Source organism: Diabrotica undecimpunctata, chromosome 1, assembly GCF_040954645.1.
Source record: "Diabrotica undecimpunctata isolate CICGRU chromosome 1, icDiaUnde3, whole genome shotgun sequence".
Taxonomy (NCBI): Eukaryota; Metazoa; Arthropoda; class Insecta; order Coleoptera; family Chrysomelidae; genus Diabrotica; species Diabrotica undecimpunctata.
Window position 1 is genome coordinate 20133167 of NC_092803.1, and position 18709 is coordinate 20151875.

At 31.0% G+C, this 18709-nt stretch overlaps 2 protein-coding genes across 3 annotated transcripts in view; both read right to left on the bottom strand.

Annotated features, from left to right (window-relative positions):
• The window catches only part of LOC140433779 (uncharacterized), a 61953-nt gene extending 54653 nt beyond the window's left edge, over positions 1-7300 (bottom strand). Inside the window, exon 1 of the mRNA XM_072521775.1 lies at positions 6779-7300. Coding sequence (XP_072377876.1) covers positions 6779-7214 — 436 coding nt within the window. The 5' untranslated portion in view covers positions 7215-7300. The remainder of the gene's footprint in view (positions 1-6778) is intronic.
• Positions 7301-9704: 2404 nt separating this feature from the next.
• Positions 9705-18709, bottom strand: part of LOC140445998 (uncharacterized) — a 30497-nt gene continuing 21492 nt past the window's right edge. The window contains exon 2 of one of the 2 annotated variants that reach the window (XM_072538501.1): positions 9705-12664. In XM_072538501.1, coding sequence (XP_072394602.1) covers positions 11745-12664 — 920 coding nt within the window. In that variant the 3' untranslated portion in view covers positions 9705-11744. Of the gene's footprint in view, positions 12665-16494; positions 17748-18709 lie in introns of those variants that run through there. The other variant, XM_072538484.1, reaches the window with a different exon arrangement.

The following is an 18709-nucleotide window of genomic DNA, read 5'->3' on the forward strand; positions in this document are numbered from 1 at the left end:
ACGACCACATTGGTCATTTTATTTTAATCAATAGTTTTTATTATAAAAACACCAAAAAACATGCTGTCAGACAAAAGTAATGGGCCATTTGGCGCGTCAGACTCTCTAAACATGTCAAATTTATGAAAAAAAAAATTTATTACCACACAGCTGTTTTTAACACAATTCATCATAAAAACTGTTTAAAAAATTATGGCAACCTTGTCGGACAATTTTCACGGGGCATGTGCGCAGTACTCATAGGGTTTTTACTTTGTGTTCTCTATATGTCAGAGTTAAAACACAGTAAAAGATGCCATAAACTAAGTTTTACTATCTGTACCTAAATTTTAAAAATTTTAGAATGTATTTTGTCCATTATTTTATATTTTGTATGTGTTATTAATGTTGAGTGTCAATGCCTTTACAAATAATCTCAACGACTAGTAAGTTGCACTGGAAAATTGTGATAATTTTTTTAAAAATTTATATATTTTTCTTATTACAGTGTCTTGAAAAAGGAATAAAACCATTCCGAAAGCTAGACAAAAAGTCATAAGAGTGTTTCATTAACATCCCGGCCAATTTTCTGACTGCAAGCCTAATAAACTGTGTTGTTTGTTTATATCGACAGTCACTAATATCCAGTATTTCTTGTATATATATATATATATATATATATATATATATATATATATATATATATATATTATTGTGATATTTAAAGTCTTGGTGCGCCAAGCAATAATTAGCTAATTAATTTTTTTGATTAATTAAAATTATTTATTTGATATGATTATGACTCTATCACAATTTTTAATTCTTTTATCTCAGGGTTAAATTCGTGCTTCAATATCTATGCTATTACATGTGAAAGGTAAGGTCCAGAGAATACCGGAATAATAAAAAACACATATGATCTAACACTATATATTGAAATAAAAATAATGAAATAATTCACACTCAAAAGTTTTCAATAAACAAATCTCATATAAGGATTCTCAAAATTTTGTTCTCCGTACGTGAACAATCAAAATTAATGGTACAAACAATATTCATTGAAAACTCAAAATCCCAAACTATTCTAACTCTCCTAATCAAAATATTTATATCCTTTCTAAATTACGTGTAAAAATTGTGTTATCAATAAAAGAAAAAAACTGCAGAAAACAAAAATATCTCTCTCTGATGATGAGTGGTCCAAATCCTTGTTCCTTGTAGACTGTATTATCTCCTCTCAACCGCTCCCTATGTAATCAGCAATCTTACAACAGATTGTTGCAAGTATATCGTCCTTAATGATCTCCTTCAAAAGCAACAATCATTCAAATTATGATAGCCTTTCTCCTCTCGATAAACTGAATCTCTCGTTGGCCCGAGTGAAAAATTGACTCTTGGAATATCTTCTCTTTACGATAAACTGAATCTCTCGTTGGCCTGAACAGTGACTCTTGGAATATAAGTAGGAAAATATGACTTACAATATTTTGCTGCTTCAGCTTCTGTCAGATACACTAACTCCACAAAAACTCACTAACATTCAACACTACTGCTTGCTACATCTCGGGAACAGCCAGAGAACAATCACTGTTCGTCTTACAGACTTGGAAACCAACTAATCCTCCTTTTCTCCCTCCTCAATCTCGCTAAACTTTTTCCTACATACTTATCCCACCTTTTTCAATCTCCGCCAATCAAAACTCGTCACAATTCCCCCATTTTTTCATTTCGATAACAAACAAATTTTTACCTATAATTATAAAATTTCCTAAAACTTATTTACAAATAATATTTTCTATAATTCTTAAAACTAACAAAAACCTCTTTCTAAAATCTCTTCTATTTGTCTCTAATCACTGCATTAATGTGGTTCAATTGTCTTTGGATTTCACTTAAAATTATGCGGGTCACTCAAGTATAACAAAGAAATAATTTATGCAAAGCTTACATTTTGTTTAGTACAGGTAATCCAAGAATTTAATAACTTTCCTTCTTAGAAATGTTTGTTGGATATTATCCTACTTATCTGAATTATTTTAATGTTTTTGAACTTTGAAATATTTTTAAACAAACCAATATTTTTCTCGATTTTACATATCATAACAATATATATATATATATATATATATATATATATATATATATATATATATATATATATATATATATATATATATATATATATATATATATACATATCTGTTTTTCTATTATTGAAACATTATTCTATTATTGAAAGCCCTTTTATGTTCTGCCATCTGTTTGTTAAAGGTTCTGCCCGTTTGACAGGTATAAGTTTGTGTGCCAAATAGCCAAACATAAAAAAGAAAGAAATAACGCCAGCTTTCAGCACAAGCAACAACTTAAGCAAATAGATTAAGAAAAACAAGAGCCAAAATAAAAAACACTTACACTGTGGTGAATACAAACTTACATGCGGCGACTGCCCAAAAACTTACATCGGTCAAACGGATAGAACCTTTAACAAACGGATGGCAGAACACAAATCGATTTTCAATAATAGAGAAACAGATTCTACTTACGCACTTCACCTTATCGATCATAATCATTATTTTAATGACCAATTTCAAATTCTTCACGTTCAAAATAAAGTCTTAAGCTATAATTATTAGGATCTATGGAAATTAACAAATTAAAAAATACAGATATAATTCTGAACCATCAACTTGAGACAAACAGTTCTCACCTCCTCAACTTATTTAGTTAAAGACTACATAGTGTTGGATGCATAACAAAAATAGCTCACTTGAGAAAGGTACTCTGCCGAAATGGCTGTAGTGATAATTATTAATAATAAACTTTTTTTAAGTGTTGAAAACAAAAGTTTTCAGTGTTTTATTGTTTAATAAAATGAATTTCCATAAAGCCACGGTCGAATCCATTACATATTCAAAATTATTCCCTAATTTAGGTGTAATCATTTCTTTTAATTCTGTTCCGATAAATCTAAATCTATTTGCCTCATCACTCCTTTTGCGTGAATAAAAAACATTGGAATGTATATATCATATTGTTTGTGTGTTAATGACTGTGATGTTTATAATTTATTTGCGCTTGTATAACCATCGAATATTCAATGTATAAAATTTATTTGGTACGCCCCTGGGCTATGTATAAAATTCTGTTGAGTTTCTGTTTATATTGTGACGTAAGCGTCTGGACACATCGAAGAAAAATCCCACTGCAATTTCAACAGCGTAATTAAAATATGATCATATTCTACGTTTAAATTCTGCAATTTTCAAAGCTAAAAATTATTCAAGGTCGAATTCCGTTGGAAGCCGGTACACAGAGACTGAGGCAAGGTCAAATTCAGGTTAAAAAAAGATTTTGGAGAGAGAAGACTAGGCGTGGGTGGCCTGAAGAAACCGGTAAATTTGTTTGTAAAAAAGTGAATTATACTCGAATGTAATGTGTCAATTTTTGTCAGGGTAATCACTGTTTTGTTTCCGTGCTGTGTCTCATCTGAGGGATTTGTAAGACGGCGTTCCAAACAACTTTATAGATGTCCGCATGGTTCCAAGCAAAGGCCTGAGTGTTCTAAAGATAATTGCGTCAAGATAATCCAGTGCCCAGCTTCCATCCTCATTTTGTTTGTCCCTGTTTGTCATTCCAGACCATTTTCGCAGTTTGTGAGATGAATTTGTTTGTTTTGTAGTGAGTTTTGAGTCCAGTTCCAGCCCCAGAACTTTTAAAGGAGATATAACATTTAGTGAAAATCAGTTACTTTTTTTGTTAAAATTTTTAAAGTAAAAATAGACATTTTCCATCAATAATTGCTTTCATGACAAGTAAAGAAATTGTAATAAGTAAAATTAAAAATATTAGCGAGTGGCTAACTGTCATATTAATTATTCTTATAAAGTTTAAAAATTTAGTATTGACATATAACAGTTAGCATTATTTTCTTGTCATTTGGTACCGTTCGCATCATAAAAAACTGGTACAACCCTTATAACCGAAAATCGTGTTTTTCAAGCTGTGTAAGTTGATCTTGTCACATATGTCATTCTTATTTTTAGGGCAACATTGCTAGAACAACAAATATATCAAACCAGCTAAAAGTAAGGCTTGAATCGTGTTTTATTATAGTTTATGAAAATATTTCAATTCAAAAATAATGTTAGATAATAAAAAATATTGACATGACTTTAAATTATTATGTTTAATTTCAAATCGAGAGGTGTCATTCGTTTCTCGTAAAGTGTAGCACAAAACTGTATTGATTTGTGGCATACTAGAATAAATAAAACACACTGGAAAAAGTAAAAATTTTATTTGAAATTAATACAAAATAAATAACTTTTACAGTGAACAAGTGTGGAATTTAAATATATGTATTACAATTTGAAACTGATGAAATATTAATATTTTGACATATCCCCATTATTAAAAAAAGATTTTGGACATTAACTCAACCATCTCTCTGGTTATTAAATTTATTAGATACCGTTTTTGTTGTTAATGATAAAAATAATACCTATCTAAACACTTCATACATCTTTGAATGTTATTTTTGTTTATTTAGATTTAGTGTAATTCCGTTATCTGTGATGGCAACAACGAATTGATTCACGAACCATTGTGTCCAGTCTCAACACTGATTTACATTGAGAAAAAAAAGTGTACCAGTTTTATATGACGGGAAGTGTACATACCTAACCATAAATTTAGAATTTGTTTTGCTTTGTTAAAAAAAAAAAAAAAAAAAAAAAAAAGTTTAAGTTTCTTAGTGTCCCAATGTCTAGATTTGTAAACCAATAGCAACAATATGTTGTTTTGTATTTTATTATTATTTATATTTGTAACTGTCTGTGGTAAAATAACAATGAATATGTAATTTTTCTGCCGAGACCAAGAGAATTTTTTTCCTTTTAAAAAGATTCTAAGCCCTTTTTTTGTATCTTTTAGTAAAGAAAAGCCTTTCTTTCATCCAGCAGGAAGATTCTTGTAAGCGGCGTCCATTTTAAATAGCTTAGGAACCTTCTTGTGTTGTTTTGTCCAGGAGATCCATTTAAGTACCCCTTTTGATTCACTTTTCATAGTTAACCCATTCCAGTCCCCTTGTTATTCACTTATCCATGACCCAGATCTCCAAACAAACCCAGAGTAGCTGTTCGCAAACATTCTGGTTTGTTTTGCTTACCCTATCTCCACCCTAATAATTTCTGTCCCCAATTTTCAACCTCCTATAGTAATACCCTATGTGGTAGGCAAAATAACCATCACAATGTTAGTTAAATCATGTTTAATTTCTTGTACAACATAAACAAAAAAGGCTTATTATCTTTTAGAGTGTATTGGTTTATTGTGTTAATGATAATGACCATGTTTACATTAAAATTTTTCCGGAAATAGATTCAGAAACATGATCTATACTTATCTGTATAATAAGATTGATATTTTGAAATCCTCTAAATTCCTCCACTGGAGAAGCTGGGAGATCTGGACGGGACATATCCATATCACATTCCAAAACATTTTTTTTTTAAAGGGTTTTCTACTACCGCTAGGACACTCATGATGTTTAAAACACTCAGATTTTACTTTTTTTTTTAATTGATATGTGTAATTTATTTATAAAAATTTAACTAGTGTTTTAATTACACGGTGATAACATTGATTTTGTTAATTATATTGTAAGTATTGCAAGTCTATTTGCTTTGGTGAACCGAAACCAACTGATAAACTACACTACATGGATACACTATGGCAAAAGTTCGGGTAATTTTGATAACTAATTACATCATTTTATAGAGGACAGCGTATTCTGCTACAAACAGCTGCAATATCAAAATGAATTTTGTAGCATAATTTGTAGACAAAAGACCTATGCACAATGTAATAGAAATGACTAGAGAAAGAAATCTATGGAGATGGACCATACACAATATCACGACTATTCATACACTCCCTTCGGAGGGTCAAGACTAAAGAGGGAGTATACATTTACCTAATCTATTTGGGTTTGCTGTATCTTTTCTTTGTAATTCTTGTGATAATTCGGAGCTGATTCATACTTGTTTTTTTCAGTGCTTTAGCCCTATTAAGACATGTCCATACAATATACATTTTGCTATATGTTTGACCATGTGTGTGTTAATTGTTTTTGAGACTACAGCCTCACAAGTTTAGGTTTTAAACCATCAACACTGAATAAAAGTCCCATCTTGTATTTTTCTTAATTGTGGATTTTGTCTAATGATTTACACCAGATTCCTTCGCAATTGTTATATTTAAATGCCTCGTCAGCTTTTAAACTTTATATTATAAAACATTTCTTCAATGGTGAATTTAATTTTGATTAAATTACACATACTAACTCTACCTTTACTATTTATTCTAGAGAGTATTGTTCATATAAAACAAAATATAGATTGTCATCAAAGACATGAGGATGTACACCAATATGAAACCAGGAATAAGAATGTCTTAACGCTGTCCTACACCAGGCTCCAAAGAAGTAGAGACATATCAAATTCTTATGGTATATCATTTTACAACAAGCTGCCTTCTGCAATTACTGAATTACCAAATTTACATTTAAAAAAGCAATCAAGACTTTTCTCTTCTCTTCTCAATCAGGTATTTTATAGCAGTGATGAATTTTTAAATCATTTCATAGTAATTCACATGAAAAATAATCTCTTTCCAATACAAAACATATACCTAACAATGAATAACTAAAATGAAAATGAATAATCAGTATCAGTAACTGTTGCAAAATTGAGATACTTTAAGATTCACTCATTAATTCAATACTTAGGCTAAAACTTACTTTTTTTGTCAATGTTGGACAGTAATTTTGCTGTTTTCATACTTCTACAATGTTTTCCATGATCTATCTCTAATTTTACATCTCTCTCTGAGTCTAATTTTTTCGTATTCCTGCTTTTAAATAGAGTGTCACACCCATGGTTTACTTTTACTTCTAGATTATGTTCATCCAGTTCTTTTTTTATTTCTGTCTTAACATCTTGCATGGTAATGATAGGGAATGGGTTACTTACTTCATATTTTAAAGTATGTTCTTCTATTTTAATATTTTCGGAACAATATGAGTCTGATAAAGACTCCTCTGTGTAATTACATTCAAACATGCATTCTTCCACTTCCGATTTAATTTGTACATTTATATGTTGATCTAGAGATTCTCCATCTTTGTCACATATTAAATTTTGTGTTGTTTTTATAGAATCTTCACATAACTCCATTTCGAATTTAAACTAAATTACTGGTGTATTAAAAATACAATTAATAATTAATTACACCAAACAACATTACCACTCTTTTTGACATGACAAATTACTTATTTGACAATTGACAGTATTGACATTTCACAGCTGACCCAGGCGTGTGACGTATTTAAGAACGCTCGAACCCTAAATTGGTACAGTGCACGGTTCGTAGACTAAAGGTTTGTTCCAACACGCAATTTTTGTACGGTTCGAAAACCGTCACGAAACTACTTGTACCGTTTTTAATGCGCATGTTCATCATTTGTATCGTCTGATGACGGTAATTTGTAATTTGTAAACTGATGTTGGAACGATTTTCTGACAACTGAAATAATTTGGTGACAATTTATTTTTTTATTTTATTTATTTAATTATTATTCAGTAGTTTGCACAAATTTAAAATAAAGACCAATCTACCTAAATAATTCTGGTTTTTCACCCTAGGTTCGGCTAATAACTCCAAATCATCCTCACTACTATAATAATCAGAAAAATCACTAATTCCTTCATCGTCAGTGTTATTTATGAAGTTATAAATAACGAGAAACAAATTATATATAAATAAATAATAAGTCTATCATAAGCATGTGATAAAATCGTTAACCTAACTTCTTTTTTCTGAACAAATTTAAAGAAGTAGAATAAAATCCTAGTGCGCAAGTCATCCCAACCAGTACATGCATTTGCCAGATTACTGAAATTATCGTCACGAAACCGTCACTGGGTGATCATAATTTTTGTTGGAACGGTCGGAAGGACGATGAGATGAACGATCATAGTTTTGTTGGAACGTATTTTGTTTAGTGCGCAGGAGCGTAACCGTTACGTGACGGTTTTTTATTGTGTTGGAACAAACCTTAAGTTTACGAACCGTGGGTACAGTGTACAAATTATAAAAGATGTCATTTAAAAGATTGTGCAATATTGTGTGACCTTACTACACTCATATTCGATGGCCAGCTAGCTCATCCGATCTATAATAATCTAATAATAAATAAATAAGTTGACTTTATCATTATTTATTTTGATTTTGTGTTTAGTTCAGGATATACGTACACATTTTGTGTACCTACATTACTAAGTGATCATTAACAAATTAAGAAGTGGGAATATCTTGTATATTTGAAAATAATTTTAAAATTTTTAGCTGTACTCGACCCATTTTTATGTAGATACCACTTTTTTGTATCTTTTTAAACATCTGAAATATCGAAATCTGCAGTATAAGTTGATCAACCTGTACCTATGTGTAAAATAGACTTTACACTACATAATTTATCATGTGATTTGTCATATGATTTGGTCATGAAATCAAATTTACATGTTTACACTGTGTGATTTCTCAAATGATTTTGTCATAAGCACTGTCATGCGGCTCGTCATAGCTTGTCACAGGAGAATAGGACGGTACCTATTCCGCATGATAAAATCATATGTTTTTCGGTTATAATACTACCATCGAATACCACCCATATTTAAATATCGCGCCTTATTCTTATGGCAATTCAGCGACATTCACTGGACAGTGGAAGTGTGACGTCACAACTGTCAATTACTTTCCAAACAAAAATTGAAATGCCCAATCTCAAGACTTTTTAATTTCTATAAAGTTAACATTTTGCTTCCTCTGCTGCTTTTTCGATAGAAGTATAGTGTGTTTTACGATAATACCATCATAATTCAGTGTTCTATTTCTATGAAATATAGTTTAAAAGTTTAAATTAAAGACATTTTAACCTTACTTTATTGATACATTCATTTTATTGTTATTTTTATAAAACAACATGCTTTATTATTTACACAACCTTGTAAAATTGTTGTAGTAACTATTAGAATACTTAGATATTGCAAAAAGCGGAAAGATTCTGTAAAAAAAATGAAAAAATATCGAAAAATACAAATTATCCACACTAAACAAGGTTTGTTTGGAAAGTGAAACTGACAGATGTCAATAAAATCTACGTCATCACTTCCACGGTCCCTTACCGAGAGACAGCATTGCTCGATGGACAGCATCCTTTATTTATTTTTTGTTTGTTCTATTGATATCTACTGAGCCTATTGTCTAATTTGTGCTATTGTGTCGTATTTTTCTCTTATTATTTATTTAGTTTATTTTATTCTTAGTTTAGTGTTTTATAGTCATATAGTTCTAGTCATAATTTTAGTTTAGTTTCTTTATTAATTATTTTTAATTTGGTATAATAAATTTGATATACCCCGTCCACTATTTCTTCGTAAGAGGCACCTGCGAGCCCAAAGGCGTCTGCTATTTTCTTTTTACTATTAGCTGTACGTAGTTGTTGCCGGCATATTATTATTAAAAGTTCGGAAGCCAATGCAAGCAAAGATTTATTTTCCATTACAATAGTTTAAAAATCTGATAGTTGTTACCTATACTGTGTCTAATATCTCTATGAACACAAACAAAAAGAAAAATCAATGAAACCTCATTGTCACTCGTATCATAACTTATCATTCAGTGTAAACACGATTTTTTAAAACATCAAATAAACGAGGAATCATAACAAATCTCATATGATAAAATCATGTTGTGTAAAGTCGACATAAAATATAATTAAAACCTGTTTTATAAAGGATATCTATGTGAATAAAATAACTACCAAAAATCAATAAATTTAAAAATATTATAATAACATAATTTTATCATCTCTTTATAATTACTATAATTAAATTAGCCAAACTTAATATTAAAAGTCTTTTCCATACAATTACATTCAAATGTTGCGCGAAGAAGCGTTCTTGACTACGTCAAGCGCGAAGCGAACCGATTTTGTAACATTATGTATTGTTGTGTTCATTGTACCATGGTACAAAACAGTATTTCTGCATGATCTGTTCACAATAGTACTTCTCACATACCTTTTATAAGAAAATAGAGTCAGCCATTCTTTTCGAAAAGACATTTTGTCACAGAATTAATAACAATTGTTTATTATTCTGTGCTTTCGAGAGGTCGAGAATGTAAAGCTGGATTTATAGTTTGACGGACTGCAGACGTACACGCACTGGAGACGTAACAAATGGACTGTAAATATCTCAATTTATAAATCGACGGAGTGGAATTTTTGCGCATGAGTAGAAACAGTGGCTAGAGTTGGTGACCATGATATCCTTTTATTATTTATTAATAATATTTTATAAATTATTAACTTACCGTCCATTGTAAGAAATAATCAACAAAATTCGAATATGTTGATAAGCAACTTTACAAAATAGAGGGGGGCCTTTGGTTGACAGCACAAAATTCTTCCTTTTGTAACGCACTGTAAGAGATGAAAGTTGACCAACTCTTCCGTTCTAGTCCGTCTCACTTACGTTCCGTCATGCGTTTACGTTCATTTATAAATAAGAGTACACAAAATTCTATGTGGATCTTGTTCCAGTGCGTCTACGCTTACATTCCGTCAAACTATAAATCCCTTGTTTGGATAGGCCGAAAGGCCACAATTGACGAAGACGAAATGCCCCTGAAGATGCTCTAGGGAGCGAATTTACTTGGACAAGATTAAATTAATAAAACTGTGCTCGATATCTGCCTTTTATTTGATCAAAGTTCATAAATAAGTGTATGTATTATCTATTTTAAAACTAATTTATATTTTAAATATTAATCTCTAGTGTGCGTTGTCAAATGCTTCGATAAATTATCATTTTCAGTAATCTGCTTAAAATAAATTTCACACTTCTAAGAATTTTCTCAAATGTATTTTCAAATTATGTACTTGTTTGAATAATTTGCTTACAACAAATTTCACCCTTGGTAAGGCTTTTCCCCAAATGACATCTTACTCTAAACTGCTTAAAACAAATTTAACACTTATTAGACTTTTTTCCAAGGTGTATTCTTAAATGCTTTTTTAAATTTCCTGATTCACTAAATGGCTTAGAACAAATTTCACACTTGTAAGGCTTTTTTCCACTGTGTATCCTTAAATGCCTTTTCAAAGTTCTTGCTTCAGTAAATTGCTTAAAACAAATTTCGCATCTGTAAGGTTTTTCCCCAGTGTGTACCCTTAAATGATGTTTCAAAGTTCCTGCTTGAGTAAATTGCTTAAAACAAATTTCGCACTTGTAAGGCTTTTCGCAGGTGTGTAGCCTTAAATGCTTTTTTAAAGGTTCTGCTTCAATAAATCGCTTAAAACAAATTTCACACTTGTAAGGCTTTTCGCCAGTGTGCATCATTAAATGCGTTTTCAAACGTCCAATTTGACTAAATTGTTTAGAACAAATTTCACACTTGTAAGGCTTTTCACCAGTGTGTATCCTTAAATGATATTTTAAATTTCGAGATCCAGTAAATTGCTTAAAACAAATTTCGCACTTGTAAGGATTTTCGCCAGTGTGTATTTTTAAATGTATTTTCAAATGTGCAATTTGACTAAATTGCTTAGAACAAATTTCACACTTGTAAGGCTTTTCTCCAGTGTGTACTCTTACATGATTTTTTAAATTTATCGCTTGAATATATTGCTTGGAACAAATTTAGCACTTGTAAGGCTTGTCGCCAGTGTGGATCTTTATATGTTTTTTTAAATATCCAGTTTGATTAAACTGCTTAAAACAAATTTGGCATTTGTGAGGCTTTTCGTCAGTGTGTATCGTTAAATGATTTTTCAAATGATGTTCTCGACTAAATTGCTTAAAACAAATTTCACACTTGTAAGGTTTTTCCCTAGTGTGTACCCTTAAATGATATTTTAAATTTCGAGATCCAGTAAATTGCTTAAAACAAATTTCGCACTTGTAAGGATTTTCGCCAGTGTGTATTTTTAAATGTATTTTCAAATGTGCAATTTGACTAAATTGCTTAGAACAAATTTCACACTTGTAAGGCTTTTCTCCAGTGTGTACTCTTACATGATTTTTTAAATTTATCGCTTGAATATATTGCTTGGAACAAATTTCGCACTTGTAAGGCTTGTCGCCAGTGTGGATCTTTATATGTTTTTTTAAATATCCAGTTTGATTAAACTGCTTAAAACAAATTTGGCATTTGTGAGGCTTTTCGTCAGTGTGTATCGTTAAATGATTTTTCAAATGATGTTCTCGACTAAATTGCTTAAAACAAATTTCACACTTGTAAGGCTTTTCTCCAGTGTGTACTCTTATATGAATTTTTAAATTTCCTGCTTGACTAAATTGCTGGGAACAAATTTCGCACTTGTAGGGCTTTTCGCCAGTGTGTATTCTTAAATGATTTTTTAAAGTTCCTGCTTGAATAAATTGCTTAAAACAAATTTCGCACTTGTAAGGCTTTTCTCCAGTGTGCATCCTTAAATGCTTTTTCAAAGTTCCTGCTTTATTAAATTCCTTCAAACATGTTTCACACTTATACGAATTTTCTCGTGTGTATGTTACCAATGATATTTCGAATTTCGTTTCAATCTCATTCTGACGTAAACCTAAAACAAAAATCAAACTATAAAACTTTGCAAGCAAAAACTGCAGATCATAAACAATGTAACAACTTAAACAAAGTAAAACTAAACGTCTGAGGAGGATAGGGCATGTAATACAGTCGAAACAAAAGGACCCAGCCAGAAAATCGCTCCTTGATAGATCCATTGGACAGAGAAGAAGAGATAACATCGATTAAAACATTATAAATAAGGGAATACGTGCTTGGGGGAGGAATGCGACGGATACGGACGACGAGAGAGAAATTCTTGAGGAGGCTAAGACCCACACATGGTTGTAAAGCCAGAATGATAATGATGAAAAACTAAACGAGTAAAAGTTCAGTGGATGATGATAACTAATTAGGTATATCATTTTATACTTTATCGCTAAAAGTTTATTTTTGTCTATTAGTATCCTGTCGCTCAAACTATTTGATGGTACCGTTCGCGTTATAAAAAACTGGTACAACTCTTGTAACCAAAAATCGTGTTTTTTAAGTTGTGTACGTTGATCTTGTACCATGTACCATTCTAATTTCTAGAGCACCATTGCCAGTTCAACGAAAATATTATATGAAACCAGCTAAAAGCAGGGCTGTGCGACAGACCGACGGTTTCGAGTATACTAAAAACTAAAACATTATCGAGCATTTTCTATCAGTCAGTCACATTTATTTAAACATGCATCCTAAAAAATTCTCCTATTACTATTGTAATTTTCCATAATCTCAATTAAGTACCCACACATTGATTTGTGTTTTATTATAATTTATGAAAATATTTCAATTCAAAAATAATGATAGATAATCAATCTAAACATAACTTTAAATTATTATAATAAAACATTACAGTGAGATATTGGATTGTAACTGTCACGTTTTGAGAACCGTTTTTTCGTCCCGGATATTTTATAGTTTATAATACGTAAGATAAAGTATAATGTTAGTTTTTCACATTTATTGTTCTTGTAATAAATAATAATTTAATCTTGGTAGTTTGCCTATTACTAAACTTATTGACACAAAATACAGTTCGTGTTTGGTAGATAATTGAAGTATAAAATTACAGTACATGCATTCCAATGTTCCCTTCAAACATTTTGGATATTAGCTCAACCCTATCTTTGGTTATTAAATTTATTAGATACAGTTTTTTGTTGTTAATGATAAAAATAATACCTATCTAAAAACTTTATACATTTTTGAACGTTATTTCTTATATTTAGATTTTGTACAATTCCGTTATCTGTGATGGCAACAACGAATTGATTTATGGATCATTGTATCCAGTCTGAACACAGGTTTACATTGGGAAAAAAAGTGTACCAGTTTTATATGACGGGAAGTGTACGTCATGAATCCCATGTTCCCACGTATTTGTATACATTGACCTATTCTATTTGAGTTCGCTGAATCATTTATGTGATGCTTATGATATATTCAGTGAGTAATGTTCACAGTAGATTACTATCTATCATGGTATCTCCTGGCGCCTTAAGTGACCGAGCCTTTAATTTGAACATTTGGCTAAAAATCCAAAACAAATATTCCAAATAATGAACTATTAAGAACGTTTAAAAGCAATGGAAACTGAATATGTCCATAAAATAACAAAGAAAAACTTATCCAATATAAGCAAGTCAATTGAAAGCCGCCGATAATTGAGACAAAATAATTAAACCATGGACATAAATACTATTGTAATTAAATTACTGTATGCAATCCACCTGCTGATATAAGCAAACTATTTAATAATTAGAAAAGATAAAATGTACATTGATTTGGTTATCGATTTATTGAAGATTTATTCATAATAACGAACGTATTAGCGAGACCCTCAGAATGCTTAGCTGGCGAGGTAATCAAACACCGTTTGCCAAATCAGTAGCTTAAAACCAAAGTCACTAGCTCGCTGGACGGGCACATATATGGAGACGTGGCTAGAGGATTTACAAAAAAAAAAATAAACCAGGGTGAAAGGCGGAAAAGTCTAATAAAGCAGTATCACCGGAGAAAGGCATTTCAGATGTCCCGTTTTCAAGGGCATCAAATACTCAAAATAAAACCTTTAGTATGACCTAAAGGAAAAAATGTTACAGTAGACGGTACAACGCGAAGCTTTATACTATGTTTTCTATATTTTTAAGATTGAATAAAGAAATTTTATTAAACATGATTCAATATTGTTATTGATCTGTCATACTCCAGTCGTCAGAGACAAAAATGTCAATTTTACAACGCTAAACAAAATGCAAAAAAGTTTACAACTGTTACCCCTGGGCTTTCCCTCAAACTCTCGAAAAAAAAATGTAGCTAAGATAATTTTGAACAAAAACGTTTAGAAGCATTTTTTGTGTAGAATGAACTCTCAGGAAAAACGATTGAATCAATTGGAGATTTTGAATGTCAGTTACGCGCGCGGAATCATTTCTCAATAAAATTTGTATAAGCTCGACACGGTAAAAATTCAATATCTTATGATTCGAGTGTGTTATCGATAAAAATCAAGATTTTTTTGTATTTTGCCGCAAATAATCTCAGCTTTTATAAAGGTGTTAAATAGTTAAACGTGGCGCATTTTTTGCCATTTTTTATGATTCTCATGGGATCTATCCCTTTTCTAGACTAGAGCCTAACGATCTAAAACGTTTTAAACTGCTCTTTTTAATTACACTAGTACATTTTTCAAAAGTACTTAACTTCTGCTACAAATTACAATCAAAACCGTCTTCTTTGAGACACTTCCAGTGACGTGCGATCATTTGTAATGTAGAAGTTTAAATTCTGCGTCTTTAGTCACATTTCAAATGCCTGATATTTGTTGCCAAAAATCATAATCGAATTTTCATGTTATAGGTTTTGAAGACTGGTCTCCAACAATGGAAATATTACTACGACCCGTCAATGAAAGTAATAAATTTTTATTGATCTCACGAGAATCAAAAAAAATTGCAAAAATCTCGCAGTTTTTGTATTAAACAGTTTTATAGAAATTTACTTCATTTTCGGTAAATTACAAAACTTGTATAAGAAAATTGCACTCTTCACCTTTAAAAAGCATTTTAGTTTTTGTTGATAGGACACTCTGATCGAAAGATATCGATTTTTTACCGTCGAGTGGATACAAATTTTATTTAACATTGATTTCGCACGCGGAACCACATTTAAATTCGACGGTCGCTTTAAGCGTTGTTTCTGAGAGAACAGTTCATTTTACACAAACATTTTTGTTCAAACTTATCTTAGCTACATTTTTTATTCGAAACAGTTTTTTCAGCGAAACAGCGTACAGATTCTTGGTAAATCGAATTTTTGCGTTTTTACCCTCCTAGTAGGGGTCTTTTAGGGGGAAGCTCATGGATTAAAGTGGTAAACTTTTTTGCATCTTTTTGGAGTTCCAAAATTGATATTCTCGGCAAAATTCAGCTTGTTCGTATGATTTTTAGAAGTCAAATCTATAATGACTTTTATATTATAGACGATTTATGACTTTTAAATTTTATTGACGAATATTCTTTTAATTTTTTACTTCTCATTCATTGTCTATACTTATATTTTGCTAGTTATTTTTTATGCAGTTTTTAATTTGAACCTGCTTAGAATAAATATATCATGACTAGAAACGAATTGATCAAGAGTAGTGAATCAACGTGAAATACCGCACTGTAGCGGTCGCTTCAGCATTTGCTAACCACATCGAAAAGTAAGGCGAAACGATAAGATGTACTGACAAAAAAGTTATATTAATACATCAACTTCTAAGGAAGCTGTTTCTACAGCAGACATGTCAAGTTGACCATATTTTGTGAAAATTAATAAACTGTTGTATTTTTATGTTTTATTTTAAAATTGATCAATCAAGTGACCACCAATTTCATAAATAAGTGTACACATTATTTACTTTACAATTACTTTATATTTTAACTATTAATCTCTAGTTGACGTTGTCAAATGCTTCGATAATTATCATTTTCAGTAAACTGCTTAAAACAAATTTCACACTTCTAAGAACTTCCTGTTTGCATTCCAATCTCAAATGTTTTTTTCTAATTACTTGTTTGAATAATTTGCTTACAACAAATTTCACAATTGGTAAGGCGTTTCTCCACTGTGTATCCTTAAATGCTTTTTCAAAGTTCTTGCTTCAGTAAATTGCTTAGAACAAATTTTGCACTTGTAAGGCTTTTCTCTAGAGTGTATTCTTAAGTGATATTTTAAATGTACATCTTGATTAAATTGCTTAAAACAAATTTCACACTTGTAAGGCTTTTCTCCAGTGTGTATCCTTAAATGATGTTTTAAAGTTCCTGATTGAGTAAATTGCTTAAAACAAATTTCGCATCTGTAAGGCTTTTCTCCAGTGTGGATCCTTAAATGCTTTTTCAAAGTTCTTGCTTCAGTAAAATGCTTAAAACAAATTTCGCACTTGTGAGGCTTTTCGCCAGTGTGTATTCTCAAATGATTTTTCAAATATTCATATCGACTAAATTGCTTAGAACAAATTTCGCACTTGTAAGGCTTTTCTGCAGTGTGTATTCTTAAATGAACTTTCAAATGTACAATTCGATTAAATTGTTTAAAACAAATTTCACACTTGTAAGGCTTTTCTCCAGTGTGTATCCTTAAATGTTGTTTCAAAGTTCCTGCTTGAGTAAATTGCTTAAAACAAATTTCACACTTGTAAGGCTTTTCTCCAGTGTGTATCCTTAAATGATGTTTCAAAGTTCCTGCTTGAGTAAAATGCTTAAAACAAATTTCGCACTTGTGAGGCTTTTCGCCAGTGTGTATTCTCAAATGATTTTTCAAATGTTCATATCGACTAAATTGCTTAGAACAAATTTCGCACTTGTAAGGGTTTTCTGTAGTGTGTATTCTTAAATGAACTTTCAAATGTACAATTCGATTAAATTGTTTAAAGCAAATTTCACACTTGTAAGGCTTTTCTCCAGTGTGCATCCTTAAATGCTTTTTAAAAGTTCCTGCTTTGGTAAATTCCTTCAAACATGTTTCACACTTAAACGAATTTTCTCGTGTGTGTGTTACCAATGATCTTTCGAATTCCATTTTAATCTCGTTCTGACGTAAACCTAAAATAAAAATCAAACTATAAAACTTTGCACGCCGAAACTGCAGATCATAAACAATGTAACAACTTAAACAAAGTAAAACTAAACGTCTGAGGAGGATAGGGCATGTAATGCAATGGAACAAAAAGACCCAGCTAGAAAAACGTTCCTTGATACATCCATTGGTTAGAAAAGAAGAATTAGATCCAAAACAAGGTTCCTTGATAACATCGATGAAGACATGATAAAATGGGAATAAGTGCTTGGGAGAGGAGCCGATGGATAAAGACGACGGGAGAAAAATTTTTGAGGAGGCTAGAACCCACACATGGTTGTAAAACCAGAATGCTGATGATGAAAAACTAAACTATGACAAAAGTGCAGTGAATGATGATAACTAATTAGGTATATCATTTTATAGAGGGTGGCGTATTCTGCACCAACCGGCAGCAGTACGTGCACTTTATCGCTAAAAGTTTATCTTCGTCTGTTAGTATTTTGTCGTCCAAGTTATTTGATGGTACGTCATGTAACCCATGTTCCTACGTATACTGGGTATACTTTTAAAAGGTAAACAGCAAACGCGGCAGCAATTAACTGTAGTCCTTTTTTAAACAACACCAGCACTAGTTCACACTAAACCTGTGCAATGATCAAACTAGTACACAGTAACATGGCAGCTATCACACGTGACGAACTTACCAGCAAGATTATTTCCACAACTGGAATATTTGCTAACCATATCGAAAAGAAAAACGAAACGATAAGATGTACTGACGAAAGAAGTTATATTATTACTTCGACTATAACGATTAACAGGTTGATTGCCGATGCATTTTATTACATCGGTGTTGGATGTCGATACAATTTATTTTTTGTGAGTTTTTTTTATAAACAGTATAGGTTAAATAGTTTTTATGATACTAAATTTTGATATTTTTTGTTAAAATGCGAACAAAAAAAAATACACTCCGAACTGAGTT